We start from the raw sequence: 21,105 nt of genomic DNA, 5'->3' as shown, positions 1-21,105 counted from the left end.
ATGTTAAAATGCCTGCAGAAAATAACCAATAAAATCTGCATGAAAATAATGAAAATGAAATCCAAAAGTACACAGTACAGACTGTACAATGGTACAGTATACAGTATATATATATGATAGTTACACTTTGATACTTAAAAACCATGGTAGTGAATAATTACTCATTTACCAATTATTGGTATTTCAAGATGTTTCAAAGGTTACCAGGGTATTGCCTAAATAAATAAATAAATATTGGCTCAAGATAATCTACAATACCTGGAGAAAGATAAAATAAAATAAAGTACAGTTAAGTTAACCGTGTATCTGTAAACAAAATATAAGTAAAACAAAAATACAAAATAATAATTAAAAAAAAATACTATACTGTACCATGTCCAACAAAAATAAAAAATAAAAAATAATAAATAATTTAAATAAAACAGTTTCTATGTTATTTTTTATCCATCCTCACCATGTACTGTTAATACTATAGTACTATAATACTTTAGCATAAATCATGGTACTGATTGGTATTTGCATAGTACTTCAATAAAATCCCCCCTTTTAGAAAAAGATACTATAGATATTAAGATATTATCATGCTCTAAAACATGGTGATACCATGGTGCTACTTTTGTAAGTGGAAGACCTCGTATTGGTTTGATATTGATGTGCACTTTGAGGTGATGAGATCACGGTGGGTGTTAGATAAGGGCCTTCTCTTCAGCACGTGCAGAACTCAGAAGCTTCTAATCACCTCCAGTGAGAGATATCCAGACTAACCCAGATGCTCGGAGCAGAAACATAACACTAATAAAAACTGCTTAATGCAGCAGCGTGCTGTTTTTCTCCTGCTCTGTCTCCCTTTCTCTTCATCCGTCTCTTCCTACTCTCTCCTCCCCGGCTGCCAAAAGAGCAGCCCCATCCTCAATAGTGAGCAGAAAGCCAATTTCAACAAGCTGGTCTTTGGATCTTGCTGTGTTTTGGGTGCTGAGCTTTGTGTCTGGATCTCAGCTGGTTGGGAATGTTAGCAGAGGAGGGAGTTTTATTTCCCTCTAAAGTTTTATCATAAAAAATCCAGGCTGTTTCTGACAATGGCTTGAATACAAACTTGAGAAAGAGCAGCGGCAGCTGTAAGAGCTATTTATTCTTTGACTAATTTCCATGTCTGTTTTTGGCCTGGGCTTTTTGGAGACCTCAGGCTCTGCTGTTACGCTGCCCCCTGCAGTATGGAGTGAGAACTGACGGCCAGTGTGACTGCTTAAGATTTTGACAGTGTGTCTTGATCGGTTCAGGCAAAGAGTGAGTCCGAATGTGTCTAAATTTACACTTTTTTGAGAAAAATTCAATCAAAAATAAATTGTCACCATTTCGTTGGTGGATTAGACTTAAATCTCACCTTTTTTTTTCTCACACAAAGCTATCATGATTTCAGAAGACTATATATACAGCAAATAAGTTTCATAGACCACTTCTTTTGATGGTTTTTAGAGCTTGACATTCCCTATCCTCATTCACTTCTATTGTATTGGAAAAGAGCAGCTTGGACATTGTGCTAAACATCTCCTTTTTAGTTTAAGTCAAATTAGTTTAAAACTAATTTTCTATTAACATAACTACTGACCGCACGTTTATGTAACATGTACTTAGAGTTACATGCAATGGAGAAACTCAACTTCTCTCAGTGCAGAAACTGAATTGTGCTGGACGCACTAAATAAAAGTTAAATCAAAACATAACTTATCCTGATAGACAGATGCAAATGAGCATGACTTCCCAATATAATGGAAAGAAAGCGGGGGGAACGCATACGAGAGGTCTTCCACATAAAATAATGATCTGATAGAGCTCATCTTCAGGGAGCAGTCAATAAATTGCACTCTGTCAGTGGTTAAGCTTCCTATTTGGAAAAGTTTGGTTTGGATCGGGACCAAAAGCCACATTTGTCGAACACCCCCATCCAAATGAGAAAAAAAGGTCACCGAGATGCAGCGAAACTGATGAAAAGCACAAAACTCAAATCATTCCTTGTAAAAGAACGAGAAAACATTAATCGTGCCATACCTTGAGCCACTTTAAGCCAGCGTGGACGGAGTCATGCATTAGGTCATGAGAGCGTCGCACAGGCAGTGAGCGATGGAGAAGAAATAGAGAGAAAGAGGGATTACAGAAAAAGCCAAAGAGGAAACAGAGACAGAACAGAGCAAAACAGAACAACAGTTTGAAACAAACCACGCAAAAGGAAATCGGAAGCAGAGGAAGAGGGGCTAGAGAAAGAGACAGAGGATAGTAACCATGGATCCAAACTGAGTGAGAACAGGTTCGGAGCCGAAAAGAGATCCATACGGGATTGGGTTAGGCCGACGGGGAAAAGCTTGTGGTGAAAGAGTAAGGGCGGTTTCGAGACATGTGATCATCCCCGGTCAACACGAGCAGAGAGATTGAGGCTTTCTTTGGTCCACTGCCTCCAGGGAAGGTTATGAAGTATGTCATTTCGCTGCTGAATCATGTCTGGAGACTGGACGTGTGTTTTCATGTGGTCTTGGGCAAACGTTTTCACTGGCCCCGCATGAGCGGCTGGTCGCTTTCGTACATCCCGGCCGTAAATTCCACGCTGGAGCTGAGTGACTTGTGCACACTGGTGTCACTGCACACCGAGGGCCCTGTGTAGGAAGAAAATACCCCCCTTTTTCTCTCACTGACCACATTTGCCCTTACTAGCACATGACTCATTAAAGCAGTTGCTGCAACGGGGTTTGGCAGGATGCTAACGCTCATGAAAGCATCACCTAAAATAAGACAGGCTCATCCACTAAACAAGCACAATGACCTGACTGAGAAAACATTGACACTCCTGAAATATCAATTCTGCAAGGAAGATGGAGTGAGATGGAGAGAAAAATTAAAACCAGTGAAGTCTTAAAAAAAAAAAGGAATTTGCCTAAAAATGAAAAATGTGTTTAGTCATGTTGTTTCCAAATCTTCCAATTTCTTTCTTATGTGAGAAACAAAAGAATCATTTGATTTATTTGTCATTATTCATTCTTCACCACCGCAGCTCTCAAATCAAATATACCACAAGTTTAATGACATTATATCACAAGACACGCATGAACCCACACTGATTCGCGTAAATGACTTCAAACCTGGGGCAAATAAGCCATTTTAGTGGTACATAAACTTAAATTTAAGGCTGTTTGCCACACAAAGCTATTATATGGCTTTAAAAGACATGGAGTATTGCATAGTTGTACAGATCATGAACACTGCAGCAACAATTTACAATAAGATCTAATTCGTTAAAGAACTGGGTATCATCAATTAACAATGAACGACTGTATTCTACAGCATTTATTAATTTAGTTTCATGTTACTAAATACTATTATTCATTTTTACTTCATGACAGCACATATAACTTGAAATATCAAAAGCATACATGCAACATTTAATCCATTTTTGGCATTATTTATTTAAATTGTCATGGCTTTCCTTTGTATTTATTCATTAATTTGATGTACAAGTCATGCCTGCTGAGAGATGAGAAATTACAAATTAATAATAAATAAATATATTTATGAATTAACATTAACAAAGATTAATAACTACTGTAAAAGACAAAAAAATGAACACATTTCTAAATTAATATCAGTTATATTAATATTTATCATTACAATCATTTATATATGAATATATTCATATGTAACTAATGTTTAAATTAATTATATTAATATATAAATTAACTTTAAACAAAATTACTAAATGCTGTAAAATTAAAGAAATTTTGTACTGTTCTTTCATGATACCTAATGCATTTAGAATCTTGACAAATTCAACCTTATTGTTAAACATTTATTGTAAACCCAAAATTGCACATGGGTTTAGAACTGGTAAATAATGACAGAATTCCATTCGCTGTCCTCTATCCCTTTAGGAAAGACTGAATAATGGTAGCATTCTAGCAGATGAGGTCCACAGTGACCTGTGTAATAGTCCGAAATCTTTCAGACTTCATCTGGTACATATGAGAAGTCACAGGAACACATGTTTGGATTCATATCTCCAAATTTCATTACCTGCATGAATGGAGCATACAACTTGTAGCTCTTCCATGTGCTCTAATTAAACAAGTGCACACACACACACACACACACACACACACACACACACACACACACACAAAGACAGAGCTTTTAAGTGAGCTTAACAGACGCACAAGAGAGAATGGACAGGTTTTTGGCCAGAGGTTTGCTTTCATGTCAGTGTAACAAAGAGCAGTCGCCCTCGTCCCCATACATTTAAGACTAACATACTGACAGCAATTTGTACAGGCACCGCACTCGGTCCAACATGTGCTCTGCACAATGAGAACAATGCGGCTGTTGGAGGAAATTGAACACAGAGCTAAAGACGAATGCTTGCTTATGATTGGCACATCAGAGGGTGTGGTGAAGCAACGGAGGGATGTTAATTAAATAGCTGAGGAGAGAATCTGTGTGTGCGTAAGGAAAACCGCATGCATTTGCGTGAAGCTAATTAGATTATGCATGGTTTAATGCAGGACCACAAATTACGCATTTAAAAACCTGTCTGCCAATTGCCAGTGAGGCAAGTCGCCATTCTTTTTTTTTTCTTTTTCATATAGCTCATAACTCCCAAAATATGTAACCCAGAATATGAGTTCATTCTTATATAACAGGTGCCAGAGTGGGGAGGAACTTCCAACAACGATATCCTGAGTGCGGATAGCGAGACTTGATGCGGCTGGGACATTGGTAATGAGCGTGGAGACTGGCTCCGGAGGGTGGCACTTGTACTGTCCCCATTTCCTCTTCTCTCTGAGCCCAAATGAGGGGGCCGGCCAGGCTTAGCAGCAGCGTTGGCTCCCGCCACAGCCCCCAGCTCTAATTAACCTCCGGGGGATTGGAGCGGAGGTCCGCCCGGCGGTGAAGAAACTCTAGGCCACGATATGTTCCCGAGACTGCAGCGCGCACTGGGACGATGCTCAGCCAGCCATGCGAATCTTTAGAAAACGGAGAGAGAGCGAAAAGGAAGGAAACGGCGGGGCGCCAGGATCCACAGAAGGTAGAGCAAACCATTAAGGGTTTAAAAATGAAGCAGAGAGACGATGAAGCCAAGTAAGATGGACAGAGAGGGAGAAAGGAGAGGGAAAAGTTCAGGGATTCAGGTAGAGGGGAAGCAAGATTTTGGCAGCTGCTTTGCGCTCTGTTTCAAACCCTGACTGCCTGCTGGTGTTGTCCGGTTCATGGAGGACTCATACGGAGAAGGTTATAGGAGTTTGATGCTATCGCCAAGGCTCAACAGACAGCTGGACAGTGGTGCAATCTGCATCGAAGCCTTAAAAACTGGTTAGACTGGGCCAGAACGACTCAAGTATGGCATTCCAGCAACTTTGAATCATAAAATAACAAATTATGAGCAGTTTATTTGTAAATTCAATCCATTTTCAGCATGTTCTACATCAGGACACACATTCGGTCTCCATTTAGACAGTTGAGTTGCATTAAATGGATAATTCGCCACAAAAAAGGAAAATCCTGTGATCCTTTACTCACCTTCATGTCGTTCCAAACCCATGAGACTTTGGTTAATCTTTAAAACACTTTGAAATGAGAATATGTTTAATGAAACCTGGGAGGTTTCTGTCCATCCACTGAAAGTCCAGGTTACCATTTAGAAGATCCATACATGATATGTTCTACGAATTTGTGTTTATATGTGAATAATTTAAATCTTTTCATCATATAAAGCATTCATACTTTTCAAAAGTTAAAACTGCTTGTTTCATTTGGAATTATTTAATGACACCCGTACAAACTTTCTGGATCTTCTAAGTTTCAGTTACCTGAACTTTCAGTGAAGGGACCAAAACCATTCAGGTTTCACTAAAAATATCTAATAAATGTGCTTCAAAGTCTTATGGGTTTGGAACAACATAAGGGTAAGTGAATAATTACAGAGCTTTCCTTTTTAGATGAACAAATTCTTTAAGTAGACCCAGGTAGAGTCTATATACAGTGTTTACCCAATATATTGTTCCTCTACCTTTAAAATCTCAGTTGAACTCTTGCTTAGGAGAAAGAAATGCCGGCATGTTCTGTCCACACACCAGACGTTCCTCGTGTGCCTATGCACGTTCTATGTGGCTGAACTGAATCGGACCAAAGTTAGCAGTCCTCACGCAGGACACGCAAAGCTTATTTATATTCTAAATGAAGACTGACTGCAGACACAAACACGTAACCCATGCATGCCACATGAATGTCCGCCACTGGCAAGGCGAGGCAGCGCTGGCATGAATCTGGATGGTTGGCACAGCTCTGTGTGCTGGTGTGGTGATGTGCTGTGACAGGCCGGCTTTTTCCTGGTTCCTGAGCTCTGTGAAGGAGGCTTTTTAATGGGAGCGATACTGTCCGCCAAGCAAAAGCCATTACAGCCCGGCCTGAGAGATGCTAGCCTTGCGTGGATGTGCATACAGCTCTGTGTAAACACTGGGAAGGATGTTTGACCAGGAGGATGAGGAAGTGGACATTTCCACAATGAAAAGATGGCTGTAGGGTTTGGCTAGCATCACACTTAAGTTATCCCCCACACATTTTGCTTCAGGTAACACATCACAAGGACACAGGACCTCTTTAGAAACATTGCTAGGAACATTTTCAGTAAACATGAAAGTTTATCATACTTCAAAAGCTATCTGGATGTAGACTATGATAGTAGAAGTCTCAATACTGCCAATGCTGGCTGCCCCAAGCTGAATCTTTTTGTCAACTGGATTGGTAATGTTGTCAAACATCTCATTATATTGAGATTCTTAGAAACCAAACCAAACCAAAACAAAACAATAATTCATTCAAAACTGATTCAGAACTGATCCAAAGGATAAAAAAAAAATGGCAAGTGAACAATATGTAGATTTTGAAAGAGAGAGAAAACTGAAAGAGCGAGTAAGTGCATATTAAAGATCTTTGAGCTTCATCTCACCTGTCTTTGGTATTTCTCACCTGTTTCTCTGCATTTGCACGGGCAGATTCCTCTTGTGCCAACACCATTTCTCTCTCGGCCGTGATCTGTACGCTCTCACGCAAGGCCTCCTCCAGCTCCTCGATGCGCTCATCCTTCTGCTGCAGAGAATCTGTGAAAAAAAAATATTTTAGTGCTTTAGTAAACATGCAACAAGACACTATAACATCCAACTGACAAACTTAAAAGTGTTTATCAATACTGATTTTTTTGTATAAGGTCAGGAACACAGGAACAGTTCAATCCTTAGATTTAACAGCCTTTTAACTGAAACGTACTTATAAAACACAATTTCTGACTGTAAAATCTACTTTGATAAGCTGTTCAAAAGTACGCACGCAGCCCTTCGAGAACATCGAAACTGACTGGTAATAACTAACAAGTGCAGCAGCAGGTAGCTCTGAGAAAGCAAGCTGCAGTCAGTTCACAGCATGTGAGGTATAAACATTACGAATTCTTGGACTGCGGTAAGTGAGGGCAACCCAAGCTGTCCATCTCATCGACGTGACTCATCTACGGTCTGCTCCCATGATGACTCAGCGCAGATCTATGACTCGACCGTCAAGAGTGAAATCACACTACTTCGAGTATCCACTCTTAAGAGAGTCAAGGTCAAAACCTAGTTATCATGAACGTCTGTGATTGATTGTATCAGGAATTGGAAAAACACAGGGAAAAAATTATGGAAACCAAGAGAGAAAAAAATCTGATTGAAAGAGTGCTAGAGAGCGAAAGAACGCAATGGTTAGGAACTCAAATGAATAGGCATTGTGGGATACGTGGAGAAACGCCAGAGCAGTGCTGAATATGGGAACAGTCTTGAGTTCATTACGCTGCTCCATTTCAAGGAACATTCACATTTCATTTTCCCCCCACATTTCAAAATCGGCTACAAAAGTCCTGACTCGTTTGGCAGGCCTGAGGCACTTAGTACAGACCTCTACAAACATGCACTCTGACGTACACAACCGAGCAAACAGCGGCTACACACATACACACAAACTGCCATTCATATAAATGGAGCTCTACAGTGGTAATGGCCTCCATGCTGAGAAACTGCCTTCTAGCTAAAAGCATCAGCCTTCAATATGAAGACGGAGGCCTGATGCACACAATCCCAGACGCCGATGATCACAGCGAACATTTTCATCTGGAATCCCACACCACAAATTCCTGCTAAAAGAGGCAATGTGAAGGTACACAGATAACCAGATGCATCTGTCGCTCTGCTGCAGACAATCCTGAGAGAAAAATCAAGAGCTTGTAAGCCGTTTATGAAGATGCTAGCATGCGAAACTGACCGTGACGGTGACTTAACATTTTAATTTAACATTTATGCATTTGACATTTTTTTTTAATCTAAAGCAATTTTCATAGGATATGCTGGTAATCTGAACCCTTGACCTTGGCATCATTCATTTTAAAGCTACGGAAATACACATTATACCTGAGGAATGTATGACTGATAAAGATTTAATTTGTTCATAACACTTTGTTCTTAAAAACTCTAAAATTCAGAGCATCTTGAAATAAAAGCCAAGACATTACATGTTATTGTTAACATGGAAAACCTGACTGTGAAGGATTTTTTAAAATTGATTTTAAATTGATATTTTAAATTTGTTTTAATATATTTGGCAGACGCCTTTAAGCAAAATATGTTCAAGGTATACTTCTTCCCTTTTTAAAAAATCAGGGCACTAATCATTATCTGGGATTTTATTGGGGGGAAAAATGACAAAAAAAATGGCATTTGCAACAATAGTAAACATTTTTTGTTGTTTTTTTATACTACTACATTTTATTTTGGATTTATTTATGCATTTATAAACTATATATTTATTCATGCTTGCTTTTTGATAAAAGTGTCTGTCAAATGCGCATAAATATATATCTATGTATATCTAACAATAGCAACATGCCTTTTTTATTAATCATTATATTTTATTTTAGATTTATTTATGCATTTATAATATATATTTATGCATGCTTGCTTTTTGATTTTTCTGTATATGTATTTCAATTGAAAAAAAAAAAAAAATATATATATCTTCAAATCTTCAAGATGTAATTATAAGACTAATCATTTTGTCTCTAAAATTCCTTCCAACTCCATGCATCAACTTTAAATATCAAAACAAGAGGCCTGATGCACACAATCCCAGACACCATTTTCATCATTTTCATCTGGAATCCCACACCACAAATTCCTGCAACAAGAGGCAATGTCGATAACCAGATGCATCTGTTGAATCAGCAGGATTTTTCTGTAACCAAGGTCAGCAATTACAGGAAGTTCAGGACACGAGGAGGGTGACAGGGGTACAGATCACAGCATGTGGTATAAAGGCTCTCTCTTCTATCTTATTTTGACCATATTTAGCTTCCACTTTCCTCTTGCAGGCAGACCACAATCACTTTGGTTTGATTTAAAGCGACAGTAATCCTTTTTGCTCGGTCAATATCTCATTACGGTAATGCTTTTGGTGCCAAAACCACACAGATGATAGAAGGAGACACCTCAGGGAAACCACAAATCAAAGCCACATGCTGTACCGGAGGGACCGGCCGGGTTCGGGTGGGGCTCGCTGGGGAATCTGCCCAGCTCTCCACAGCTCGCACATCCAATTAGGAGATGAGCAGGATGAGCCTGAAGAACAAGAGCTCAGCTTGCACAGTTGGGGCAGAATGACTTGCAGCTGTCTGACATGCTCACACACACACACATGAATAATCGACCCAGAGTGTCCTAATTCAACACGAAACCGTTTCGTTCCCAACCGCGGCTTCTTTTTGGAAGGAACGGGACTGAAAAATGTTCGCAGTGTCGCTGCACTGTCCCAGGACTCAAGCGGTTTCAGCAGTTCATTAGGGTGAGGAGTTTAGGTCACAGTAAGGCATTATTTAAAATAATCCAGGATGACCTCAGATAAGACGCAGCCAAAGTGGAGGGTTTGGTAGCAGATGTCCCTTAAAGAAGTCATTTTCCCAGCGGGAGGATTCTTCTGTACCATTTTGGGTGTGAGAGCGAGGAATCACAAATGTTTATGAAAGAACCGGAAAGAGCAGCAGGTGTCCATCCTTCCTGGCTGGGGAAAGCGTAACAGACGGCCAAAAGCATGGTAACATCAAACAACATATGCCAATAAACAGGCCCAATAAAAAAGACCTTGGAAGTCTATTAAAGAAATGAGAACATGCGGATGTGATTCCTGCTACCCCCACCATCTGATCCCAAGCTCCCGATCCTGGATCTGGTTTGAGTTGAAAAGCACGGATACTGGCGAAATGCTCTGCCAGACTGGAGTTTGAGTGTATAGAGTTTGGTCTTGACTAATGTGAATGAGTTCATCGGACGTTCAGCGAATCCACAGTTGTTTAGAACAGCCATCGTACGAGGGAGAAAATCTGAGAGGAAGTAGCTGAAAGTGGGCCACAATAAACTAGAGTGTTGTTAATTTGTGAACGCAATCAATAACAAGAAGGCCAGGAGAGGAGGGAATTAAAGTGAGTGACAAGCAGAAAGAAATCTAAGCTTCCATGACGAGCTCAAAACAGGGCTCTGAAACGCTCCCAAGAGGGCTGGATATCAAGCCTCTGGGTGCTGTGGTTACTGCAGATCTAAGAGCTACGAATACTGTTTACTTCATTTCTATAACCTCCAGTGATGTGGTTCTTTGAAGCGAGCCCTTTCCGGCATCTTCCAACTCTTTCAACCCCTCTCTCTCTTCCATCTTACACGGCTTTCTGCATGTTCTACATCAACATGATGGCTTGATGTTGGGGGAGTGGGGTAAGACGTGTCATGTCGTAAATCTAGCAAACGGTATATGATTATTTTTTATAGATAAAGCTCATCCTATTCTGCCTATGATCAAGAAAAATTATAATCAATTTTCAATGCTACAATGTTCTAATTAATTTTTTCACATGGCAGAATAAAAATGTTAAATATGTTGGTGAATTGCCAATATAACTATGTAAATTATTTACTAAAGATTAGTCAAAAAATAAAGATATATTTTTATTATTTATGTAATATGTATCCTGAAATATACATCTGTATATATTTTATAATATTTTACATATAAAAAAAAACATTTCAAAATAACAATATGAAGAAAAATGCATTGTAATTTTTTCACCTTTTCATGTTCTTATTTTTAAATGAATTTTTTTCATGTATTCCACATTGACCATTATGTTACTTTTCTGATATATGTCATATTTCTATGGTTATAAGTAATATATGCTTTTTTTCATTTCTGGGTGATAGCAGACCAGTGTTGTTATTGTTAACTAAATCTATAACTGGTCAAAAATATTTTTTGCCAATTAAAATTCTTAAACTTTTTATTTATTTCAGTTAATATTGTCTTCTAATATATTAAGTTGAAGTAATAACACAACTACAACAACAACAAAAAAGAAAAGAAAAAGAAAATGGAATGAAATTAATTAAGGCTAAATAGAAAAAAATACTATGCCATAACAAAATAAATAAATAAATAAAATTTAAAATGAAATTGAAAAAAGAAAATATGAAAATAAAAGCTAAATTTAAAAGATTTATAAAAGCCATAACACTATTAGAAAATAATACTGAAATATAATATGTTTAATTTCTCATTATAAGTAAAACAGTGGCTCAGGCAGCCCTATGCTTACGCTTCAGAGTATAAGCATAAACACCCATTATGCTGAGTACAAAAAAGGTTGCGCATGAGCATGAGGAAAAACACTGGCCAGGTGTGTTAGGCCTTCAGGTATCTCCACCCTCTGCCTTTGGTGGTGGGAAGCTGACCTTTAATTCACAGTCCTGTGATCACTGCTTTACTGTGCGTTGAACGATAGCGGGTGTCTGGGCACAATGTGTCATAAAACAGGCTCCCCAAAGCATAAAGTCATTATCATCAAAGTATCTCTGCGGGGAAATTCTGCCCTCAGCAGGGAAGCCACTGGGGCAGTTTCAAAGCCACTAGTTTATGCACATGACAGTGGACCCAAAAAGCACAAGAATGAGAGCAAGAACGTCCCACACGGCCGGAGGCTAAATACTTAGCATAAGGAGGAGGAGAAAGACTTGAGATGTAGCAGAACAAAGATGGGTGTAAACAACAAGGCTCTGTTCTGATTGAAGGGGTGGAGGGCCTGCATATGGGGCTGATGGGTATCAGATGGTGCAGCTCTGTGAAGGCAAAGGCTTTTTTTAAGCAAGTCAGCACACTTGGTGGCCATTTTGGATCTGCGTTACACCCTCGGGCAGTTGTTTTCTAGTCATGCAAGATCAGCTCCTATCTATCGGCATGAGGAGAGTGAAATCCACTAAAGTATTTGCCAGCTTGTTTTGCAATAACACACACCGCAAAAAAACTATTTTTGAGTATTTTGCATCCAGTTAAAATATCTAAAAATGTTTGAAACGAGAAATTAAGCAACACTGTATTACCCAAGTAAACTTTTTTGAGAGAGAGAGAGAGAGAGAGAGAGAGAGAATCTTTAATAGAAACATATTTTGTCTTACTGCCCCCCTTTTTAATATTCACTATATTCAAGATACAATCAATGCTACCAGAAATGTATTGAAAAAAAAAATAAAAAAAAAAATTAAAACACCTATTAAAAAGTCATTAAAAGTCATTTTAAGAAGAAAAAAGTGGATAATAAATTCAGGGTGTTTAGCTCCAGTCAGGCTATTTTTCTGTATCATCCCTCTCATGTGGATTTACGTTCCGTAGCAAACGATCAGGTGATGTCCTTGCCAAAAAAAGCAATACGATCTTCTAATTTTAAGGCATGATTTCCTTTCTCATAGTTGTAATGTTGAGCGCTGAGATTTCTACCATTTGTTACTCAACGACTGCTATGTCATACACCTTCTGGCACAGGCTAGCAGCTCTGGGATTTACAACAGTACAGAGGACAAAAAAAGTTTTGGAAAGCCCACAAAGAAAATCGAATTCCCTTCCTTTTGACTGTTTGAGCAGTCATGCTAACACACTATCTATACAAGCAAACAAGGTGCTCTTGATTCCCACAGCTTGCAATAAGTAGCCGATCTCTAGTCAGAGCTCCTCTCCACCAGCGCTTTGGAGTGTCAGTCTCACGACTGGCGTCTGTTAGCTCCCTCCTGGCCTGTTCGCGCTCGAGAGGTGATGAGTGGCAGAATCAAGGCTTTCATGTGTGAAGTACACTGCGCCTCTTGCTTTTCTTCCTGTGCTATTTCCATTCCTCAGTCTCTGCCTCGATTTACCTCTCTCTCTTTCCGTTTCCCTCTGAGTGTTGAGAATGGCTCTCGCCACCGCATTAGTGATGACGACCTTGTTGGGTGGATTTTTACCGCAGTTGTGTTTCACCTTTGCTCAGTGTTACCACTAAATTCTGATCTCTCGTCAGTCTTCAGAGGTTTTGGAAGACAGAGTGGAACATTCGAGAACACTCCACAGAGACCTCAAGAAATCAAAAAGTCCAAACCTGAAGCTGCCAATGTTAATTTGCCTGGGACAGTAATGTAACATCTAATCCCAATATGGTTCCTCTACATGCACAAATTGTTGTTAGGTCAAGCACAAGCAATTCGTAAGAAACATAGCAGTTCCCTGCAGAAAAAACAGCCAGGTTTGCAGGTTTAAGCTGGTTAAAGCTGGTCTCCCATTTTAATGTCTCCAAAATGCATAACAGAACAAAAAAGGCAAACAAAACAAAAGAAGACCCAAAACAAAATTCAAAATGAAACAAAAATACCCAAAACTAAAAAGGCTATAAAAAAAAGACCAAAACAAAAAAGGCAAAACAAAATGTAAAAAAGAACAAAACAATAATACCCAAAACTAAAATTGAAAACAACAAAAACAAGACCCAATACAAAACAAAAAAGCCAAAACAAAAACCTCAAAGCAACACAAAACTAAACTAAAACAAACAAACAAACAAACAAACAAACAAAAGAACAAAACAGAGCTCCAGCTAAAACTAGGAAACCAGGTATGCTCTCCCATCCCACAACACCCCATTTCCTAAGACTGTCCTGTGCCAACTATAGCTTCCTAATGGATCCTGGATGTTGCACTGCAACCAGTCTGTTATGGCAGGTTGAGAAAATGACATTTAGGATGAAAAAAGGCCTCCCCCCAGGGACAGCAATATGTTCCCCCTCAATAAAAGCAGCATGGGCAGGCCAGCGAGTCATAAAAGGCTCCTGTTTGACTCTTTTATATCTGCGTGTTTAAAAAGGACCATAAACCTGCGATTTGCCTGCAGCACTTGGCTTTATTAACTCCAGTGTGTCGCCATCACCTGTCAGATCTTTTCATTTGCCTGCAAATGCGAACACAAGGAGAAAGACCAACGAGAGGCTGCATGATTGCAGAAGTGTACCTGTTACATAAATCCTTATATAATGTGTTATTTATGGATGGGTGAAGGATGGTTAATTACTGTGGTTGACTAGTATCACTAGACTTTTCTTTAGATTTTTTTCTGACAAATATTTAGGAACCCTCTGCTGTAAAAAAAAAAAAAAAAAAAAAAAAAAAAGGAAAAATAAAGCATAAAGATAAATCAACCTGTGGTGCATATATATATTCAGTCTTTCCTTAACAGTGCACAAACTTACACGCAGAATAAAAAGACCACCAGTGCTTGTAAGAGCACTTAGCAGCATGATCCCTAACTCGACAAACGTTATAAAATACTGTTCCACAATTGCACACTAAAGGTGTCACTCTAAGCTCTCTGCATTTGAGTGCTGATGTTTACAACCACACGAGAGCACATTGTGCCAAACATAAAAGGGGCTGTGAGACTTATAAACAGAAGACCTATGGCTTACAAGCGCTATTCGTAATGTGCGGCGCTCCAGTGTCAGTCTAATGGCTTCTCTGAAGTACTGCACACATTGCACCTGTGGGGGAAACCATTTTCTGAGCTTGCTTTGATGATTGCACAAAGTATGTGGCAGAACATGTTCACCTTTTCTGAAGTGAAGCATGCTGACTGGATGTACCTTTCCATTCTTTGACCTTTCTATTTTCTTTCCAACTCTCTCTTTCAATTTTTCCATTGTATCGGTCTTTGATGAAGGCCGGTCAAGGTGGAGATTGGGATACAGTGGGGCCTTCTGGTCACAGGGTATGCTGGGAGTCAGAGCATTTGGCGCTGCACTCCGTGCAGTAAAAGGGAACAGACTCAACCACGCAGTAAAACAGGTATTTACTGGGCTTCATTATAATATCATCTTTTCTCCCCCGCTGTCTCTCTCCATCCTGCTTCCCAGCGAAAGTCTTGATTTCTTCAGGCTGATGATATTTGATCAGCGGGAGAGGTGGGGTGGGGGGTACGTCTTGATGATTCAGTACATATTGCACGTCTGGGAACTCTGTTTCCGGGCGGAAAAAGTCTGAAACACTGAAGAGATGTGGAGGCCTATAAAAACCCATCTCCAGTTTTATCAGACTAGAGAGATAAATGAAAAAGGATAGGGATGATTCACAAGAGGTTAAAGTCACGCTCTTGAGAGCAGTTGATCAAAGACCTTCTCTTGCATTGCAATTCTCTGCACATGCAGCGGCTGCGCCCAATTTGTTCATCTTATGGAAACTAACAGCTAATCTTAATTAACTAGACGTTGACCATTTTGATACTTACCCATTAAAAAGTCACTTCCAAGATTTAGCACAGTGGTGAATAGCACGTTGCTATCTGGTGTATTATGTGGTTTCTTTGGTTTTTGGTAGTTGTTAGTAGGCCCAAGGTTAGGGTTGGTTACCAATGATCAATTCAGAAATGAATTCAAATTTATTAAATAATGTAAAAAAAAAAAAAAAAAAAAATTCTGTGGGGTTAATTATTATTATCGTAGCATCAATATTTTAGTAAATATTTAGGTCAGTTAAATTTTAGAACTTCTATCATTAATTATGAAACATTGGTTTATTACAGATGGGTTATGTACTAATTTTGCATGTTTTTTTAAAGACATATTGTTTTTGTGTATTTATTTTTTTTTTTATTATATGTTTCTTTTTTAAAAACTGTAGTGATTTCTGGAACATTTGGTAACTGTTTATATTAAACTGTTGTTTTTAGCTTAGTATTAGTATTTTTATGCATGAGTAATAACAGATTAGCTTCTATAGCTTTTTTTTTTCATGAGCACTGTTAATGACTCACAAAAATGAATGTGATTTTCATATTTAGCATATCAAACTTTACAAAGAAACATTACAAATAAAAGCAAAACAAAACATTTATAAAAAAACATTCACAGTGTTTTTCATTCCAAATCCATTATTGAATTTGAATTAAATTTCAAATGAGGTTGCAAAAATACATTTTAATTTTAAATTTTAATTCTCAGAATTTCATATAAACGTAATAAGTATAGTTCAAAAAGAATCTAACAATTTTTAAGAAATTTTAGAATGAAAGTTGGTCCATTTTTTTTTTAAGTCTTTAATATTATATATATATATATATATATATATATATATATATATATATATATATATATATATATATATATATATATATATATATTTTTTTTTTTTTTTAATATCTATTTTTATATATTTTATTTTTTTTATTTTTTTTTAAGGCTGATTGCTGAACACGTCCTCATTTCCCAGAATGCATTACCTGTGTTGTATTTCTTAGCATTGCAATTTAGGGAAAGTCATTTCCACTTCTTGCCCTTCCAATTTCAGTTCAACTTCCTGCATGTTAAGGCCAATTCAGTTCAAGCACAAATGAATCATGTCAATAACACGCATTACACACCAAAGTTTAACAGTAAGGTCTACGGGTTTGATGGAAGTAACAGCGATGCTTGCCTAAGAAAGCACCACTAATTAGAGGACTGATTGGATCAAATCATTTGAAAGCAGCACAACGCCACCAGCAGGAAACTCAAAAAAATAGAAGCAAGAGGCCTTCCTTTCTGACCATCTAACTTCTCCAATGTCAACAGTTGCTATTCTGAATGTGTTTGTGCAGCTCTGGTGCTCAACCACAACCGACCACCCCACATCCCACCTCAGGGCTCCAATGGAAACCTTCTTCATTGATTGAAAAAGCCATTTTTAGTGCCGGGTCAGAGAGAGATGACTGCTCCGGTGTCCTGGACTAACCTCTCTCTCTCAGCTCACCCTGACCAACCGATTGGAGCGGGACCACCGTAACCATACCAAATCATCTACAACAATTGGTTTCCCTTCCAAACACGTCCAATAGCGTGTGGAGACAGCTCGGGGTTCGCCTGATCTCGAGTCTCAGGGCCTCAAGGCCGGATCGTGACGTGCCTGTGGGGGAAGGTGGTGGTGAAGGTCTTGGCTGAAGGAAGCAGCTGTCGGCGCTTCCAGAAGAGGCCCCCGATGCAGCCGCATCAGGGTGCTTCGAACGGGGGAGTGCAAGCCACAATGTGGGCTCGCGGCAACGTGACCCCACGGAGGATGCTGGGGCCCTGAAGTCATAAATGAGCTCTCTTTGACCGCAACACGTATTTGTGTGCATGCACACACCGACGCGTCAGTCGCCGGGTACCACAGGTCGAGGTCCAATAGCACATCAATCCTGCTGTCAGAAAAAAATCATATGAACTCAAACAAAAACAAAGAACACATGACACAGAACAAGGAAAATGTGAAAACAGAGAATGATCGAAAGATCAAACTGACAGCCAGGAAAAACACAGAAAACCACAACAAAGGGAGGGCCGCTGTGGCATTGTTGTCCAGAGGTCTACGGCAAAGAGGAAAAACAGCCCCTCCATAAAAAGTGGGACTTTTTGCGCTGAGATTCTCACTGCTCTCTCTGCTGATTCTGGCTTTCTATTCAAAACCTCATTCTAGAAGGACGGGAGCGGCCACCACAGACCACCATCCTGTCAAATCAGGGCAAAAATAGTCAATATGATGAAAGTTACATCAGCCTGGATGAGGTAGCTTGTAGTTGCAAATCAGCTCAAACTAAACACGCTGATACCTGGATACCGATGCCGACGCTTCTGCTTCAATATCGCAGAGTCGTAAATTCAAAAATAGTTCCTGCGGATGCACTGAACAACTGTGTCTTATTTCATCATTCAATTATTCACTCCTTTTCTCTTTTCCCAAAATCCAAAGCTCACAATGAGAGGAGGACACGAGGTCAGGATGTGCGTGAATGCGGTCCGGATGAGGGAAACATGAGATCGCTCTTTACCTGAGAAGAATCCCAGCAATTCTCAAATGAGGAACCGGAGCTGACTTCCAAACTTGTATAATCAGAAGACGGATCGCTCTGAGGAGACACATTTCTAGGCAGCGTAAAAGGAAAACCTTTAAACGCTGCACAAAAGATTGAGCTTTTGTGAATAACTCATGGTTTTGGGGGGACTTTGACCCTCTTAAAAGGTTGATGGGCCTCATTATGGGTTAAGTTTCAATGTTAAGACTATAACAGCCTCTGCTCTAGTCGGATTTCAGTGGTTTTGTGTGTAAAACCCTTGCTTGAAATCCACTGCAAGGCACATGGATTCATCCTGCATTTCAATTAGGCAACAACATACGAGTAAAGTCTGATCCGGAATGGACTCAAGAACTGTATATAACTGTGAATAAAGCAAATAAATGTCATGTGGACTTTACCTTGATTTGTTGAGAGCTCTCGTTCATGTTATCCTCTCGCTTACGGGCCTCTTCCATCAACTGAGCGTTCTTGCTCTTCTCCACCTGCTCTTTGTGCTTCAGGTTGGCAACCTTCTTGCTTTGGTCTTTCATTTGCCTGCAAGGACACACCAACAGATTTCAGTCAGACATTTACAGATGGACATTGAGGTGGATGGATACAGGAAACATGAGGAGAGAGGAACTGGCGTGTCTTTGACAATTTATGGTATAGCAACTTCTTAGGAACTAGCATTGCCAAAAGATTTGCAGAATTCTTCAATGGCATCACTGTGAAGAACCTTTTAAGCACCTTTATTTTTAAGAGTGTTTAATTAGGAAAGGGATATAAACAAAAAAAAAATATATATATATATAATTAAACGGCATTATGTATGACTGATGAAATCAGATCACAGTCTGATTGTATACATTTAAATCTGAATTTATATAAATTTGAATGTGAGATTATATTTTATTTATATTTTATTTTGTTTAGTATTGTATTTTATATTGATAAAAAGAAATACCAACTAATATAATCAGGCCACAAGTAGAATCAAAGACCTCTTCTTCAAAGAGTTTAAGAGTTTTCTCTTCTTTTGTACACATACAAGCAGTCAAGTACAAACAGAAGGGTCAATGAGAAGAGCCAAAAGTGGTCTAGCTTATTATAAATGACAACAAAAGGGAGCAGCACTGATCTTTACAGATCAAGCTGTGCTGCAAATGAAAGGCAGTATGTTTGTGTTTGAGCTCTGAGTTTTTCTCATTATCCTTTTCCCTCCTCCATTTGCTGTGGCATGGAAACCCTCAGAAAGACAAAGCACTACCAAAAAGGCAGGAATAAATCAATTAAAAGAGCATTCGAGGCGATTTCATTTCTGAGAAGTGTCGCACCAACAGGCCTAGATGGTGCGGTTGCTCGGCCCCAACGAGCGTCAGAGCGTAAGAGTTTTCCTGTTTACGTGGCCGCCGCCGGTGTATTGCGCACTGGCAGCGTGGCGGCCGGGATCGGTTACCGTTAACCATCTTGACTTGATCCAGAAAAAGGGAAAATCTGCACCTCTGCCCTGCAAAACAGATGTACCACAGACAATGCCAACACCAATGTCTTTAAATGAGTAATAACACAGCATTGTGGAAAGACCTCCCTCGGCCCCCCCTTGACACCACAGAGCATTGCCCAAGACACACAATACAGGAAGGTAATAGAAGAGTTATTATGGGGGCTTATGGAATATGACAAGCCACGTCTACATGTGCCAGGAAAGCGGCACCAAGGTGCTTTGGTTGGTGCTTTGTAGCTTTCAGAGCGAGTTCGCTGAAGCAAGGTGACGTTGAACAAGGCTTGGAGAAAGCAGGCCAAGCCACTGCACTATTAGAACCTGATCGTTCTTCTGGATGAGCTGTCCTGAGCACAGTGGAGTCTCTGTGTGGAAGTACCAGAGGAAAGCCGCAGTCTTTTGGCTCCCGTTGCAGATACAACTTTGCTAACAACTGCCATACAAAGGCTTGGAGATCAGGTTAGTCTGGTGACATACTGCTAGTAAAGGAGCAACTGGTTTGAGCGATTATCTGTCTTTTCAGAAGGTTCCCAAGGTTTTCTTTTCTTTTCTCTTGGACATGAGGATCCCGAGACGTGTTGACAGAGTGTAGGCAACGAAGAGGTGAAGTCTACTACTATTTCATCCAATGTTGTATCCAATATTTGCTATAATCACACATTTCTGCGAACGCAAACAGAAATCGGTTCTTGAGGCTAACAAAAACACAATAGGTCCTTGATTTTATTGCACTGTTAGGGTGTAAATAACTAAAAACAGCATGCTACCAACTTGACCACAGTGCGGATTTACCAATAAGCGGCGTTGTAGCATGACGAATGGCTCCATCGCTGCATTTTTCATCAGCAGAGTGAACTTTGTCCTCTCTCTCGAATGTTGCATTGGGAAATCGGATTTAATTTGGTGAATCAGTTCATTCACATGGTTCATGTAAATAAACGATTCACTGATTAAATAAACGATTCACTGATTTATTCAAACAATTCGCTGATTTAAACAAACAATTCACTGATTCATTTAAATGGTTCACCAATTCATTTAAAACCGAAATATTTATTTAAACAATGTTTTCGGCTCTGTTATATAAACGCATTTTCTAGTTTTATTGGTTAGTTCTGGAGTGTTATCCCAGATGAATGGGCTAGCTGCAGAATTAAGCAGTACCATCTGACAATTATACTTCCAGAAAGATTTGTTTTAATTTTTTTTTAGTTAACCAGCACTACTATTACTCTAAGTGTAGCTTGGCTGTAGTTTAACTATTTTATGAGCATCTTAACAAGTTGCAGTTCCAAAGTAGTTTCCTCAACACTGCTAATTTGATAGCTATTAAAAAAATCTAATAAAAGCGCCGCAAATAAATTTCATGTCC

At 39.2% G+C, this 21,105-nt stretch overlaps 1 protein-coding gene across 13 annotated transcripts in view; it reads right to left on the bottom strand.

Moving 5' to 3' along the window:
* LOC109079587 (ELKS/Rab6-interacting/CAST family member 1-like) overlaps nucleotides 1–21,105 on the bottom strand; it is a 202,909-nt gene that overhangs the window by 104,377 nt on the left and 77,427 nt on the right. For all 13 annotated transcript variants that reach the window (XR_006154464.1, XM_042721740.1, XM_042721741.1 and 10 more), the window contains 2 exons: nucleotides 18,649–18,784; nucleotides 7,006–7,137 (listed from right to left, as the gene is read on the bottom strand). Coding sequence is in view for 12 of the 13 variants with exons in the window: in XM_042721740.1 (XP_042577674.1) it covers nucleotides 7,006–7,137; nucleotides 18,649–18,784 (268 nt within the window). In the remaining variant the exon portion in view is untranslated. The remainder of the gene's footprint in view (nucleotides 1–7,005; nucleotides 7,138–18,648; nucleotides 18,785–21,105) is intronic.

The sequence above is a fragment of the Cyprinus carpio genome, chromosome B4 (assembly GCF_018340385.1).
Source record: "Cyprinus carpio isolate SPL01 chromosome B4, ASM1834038v1, whole genome shotgun sequence".
NCBI lineage: Eukaryota > Metazoa > Chordata > Actinopteri > Cypriniformes > Cyprinidae > Cyprinus > Cyprinus carpio.
This window is presented reverse-complemented; position numbering and strand designations above follow the sequence as displayed.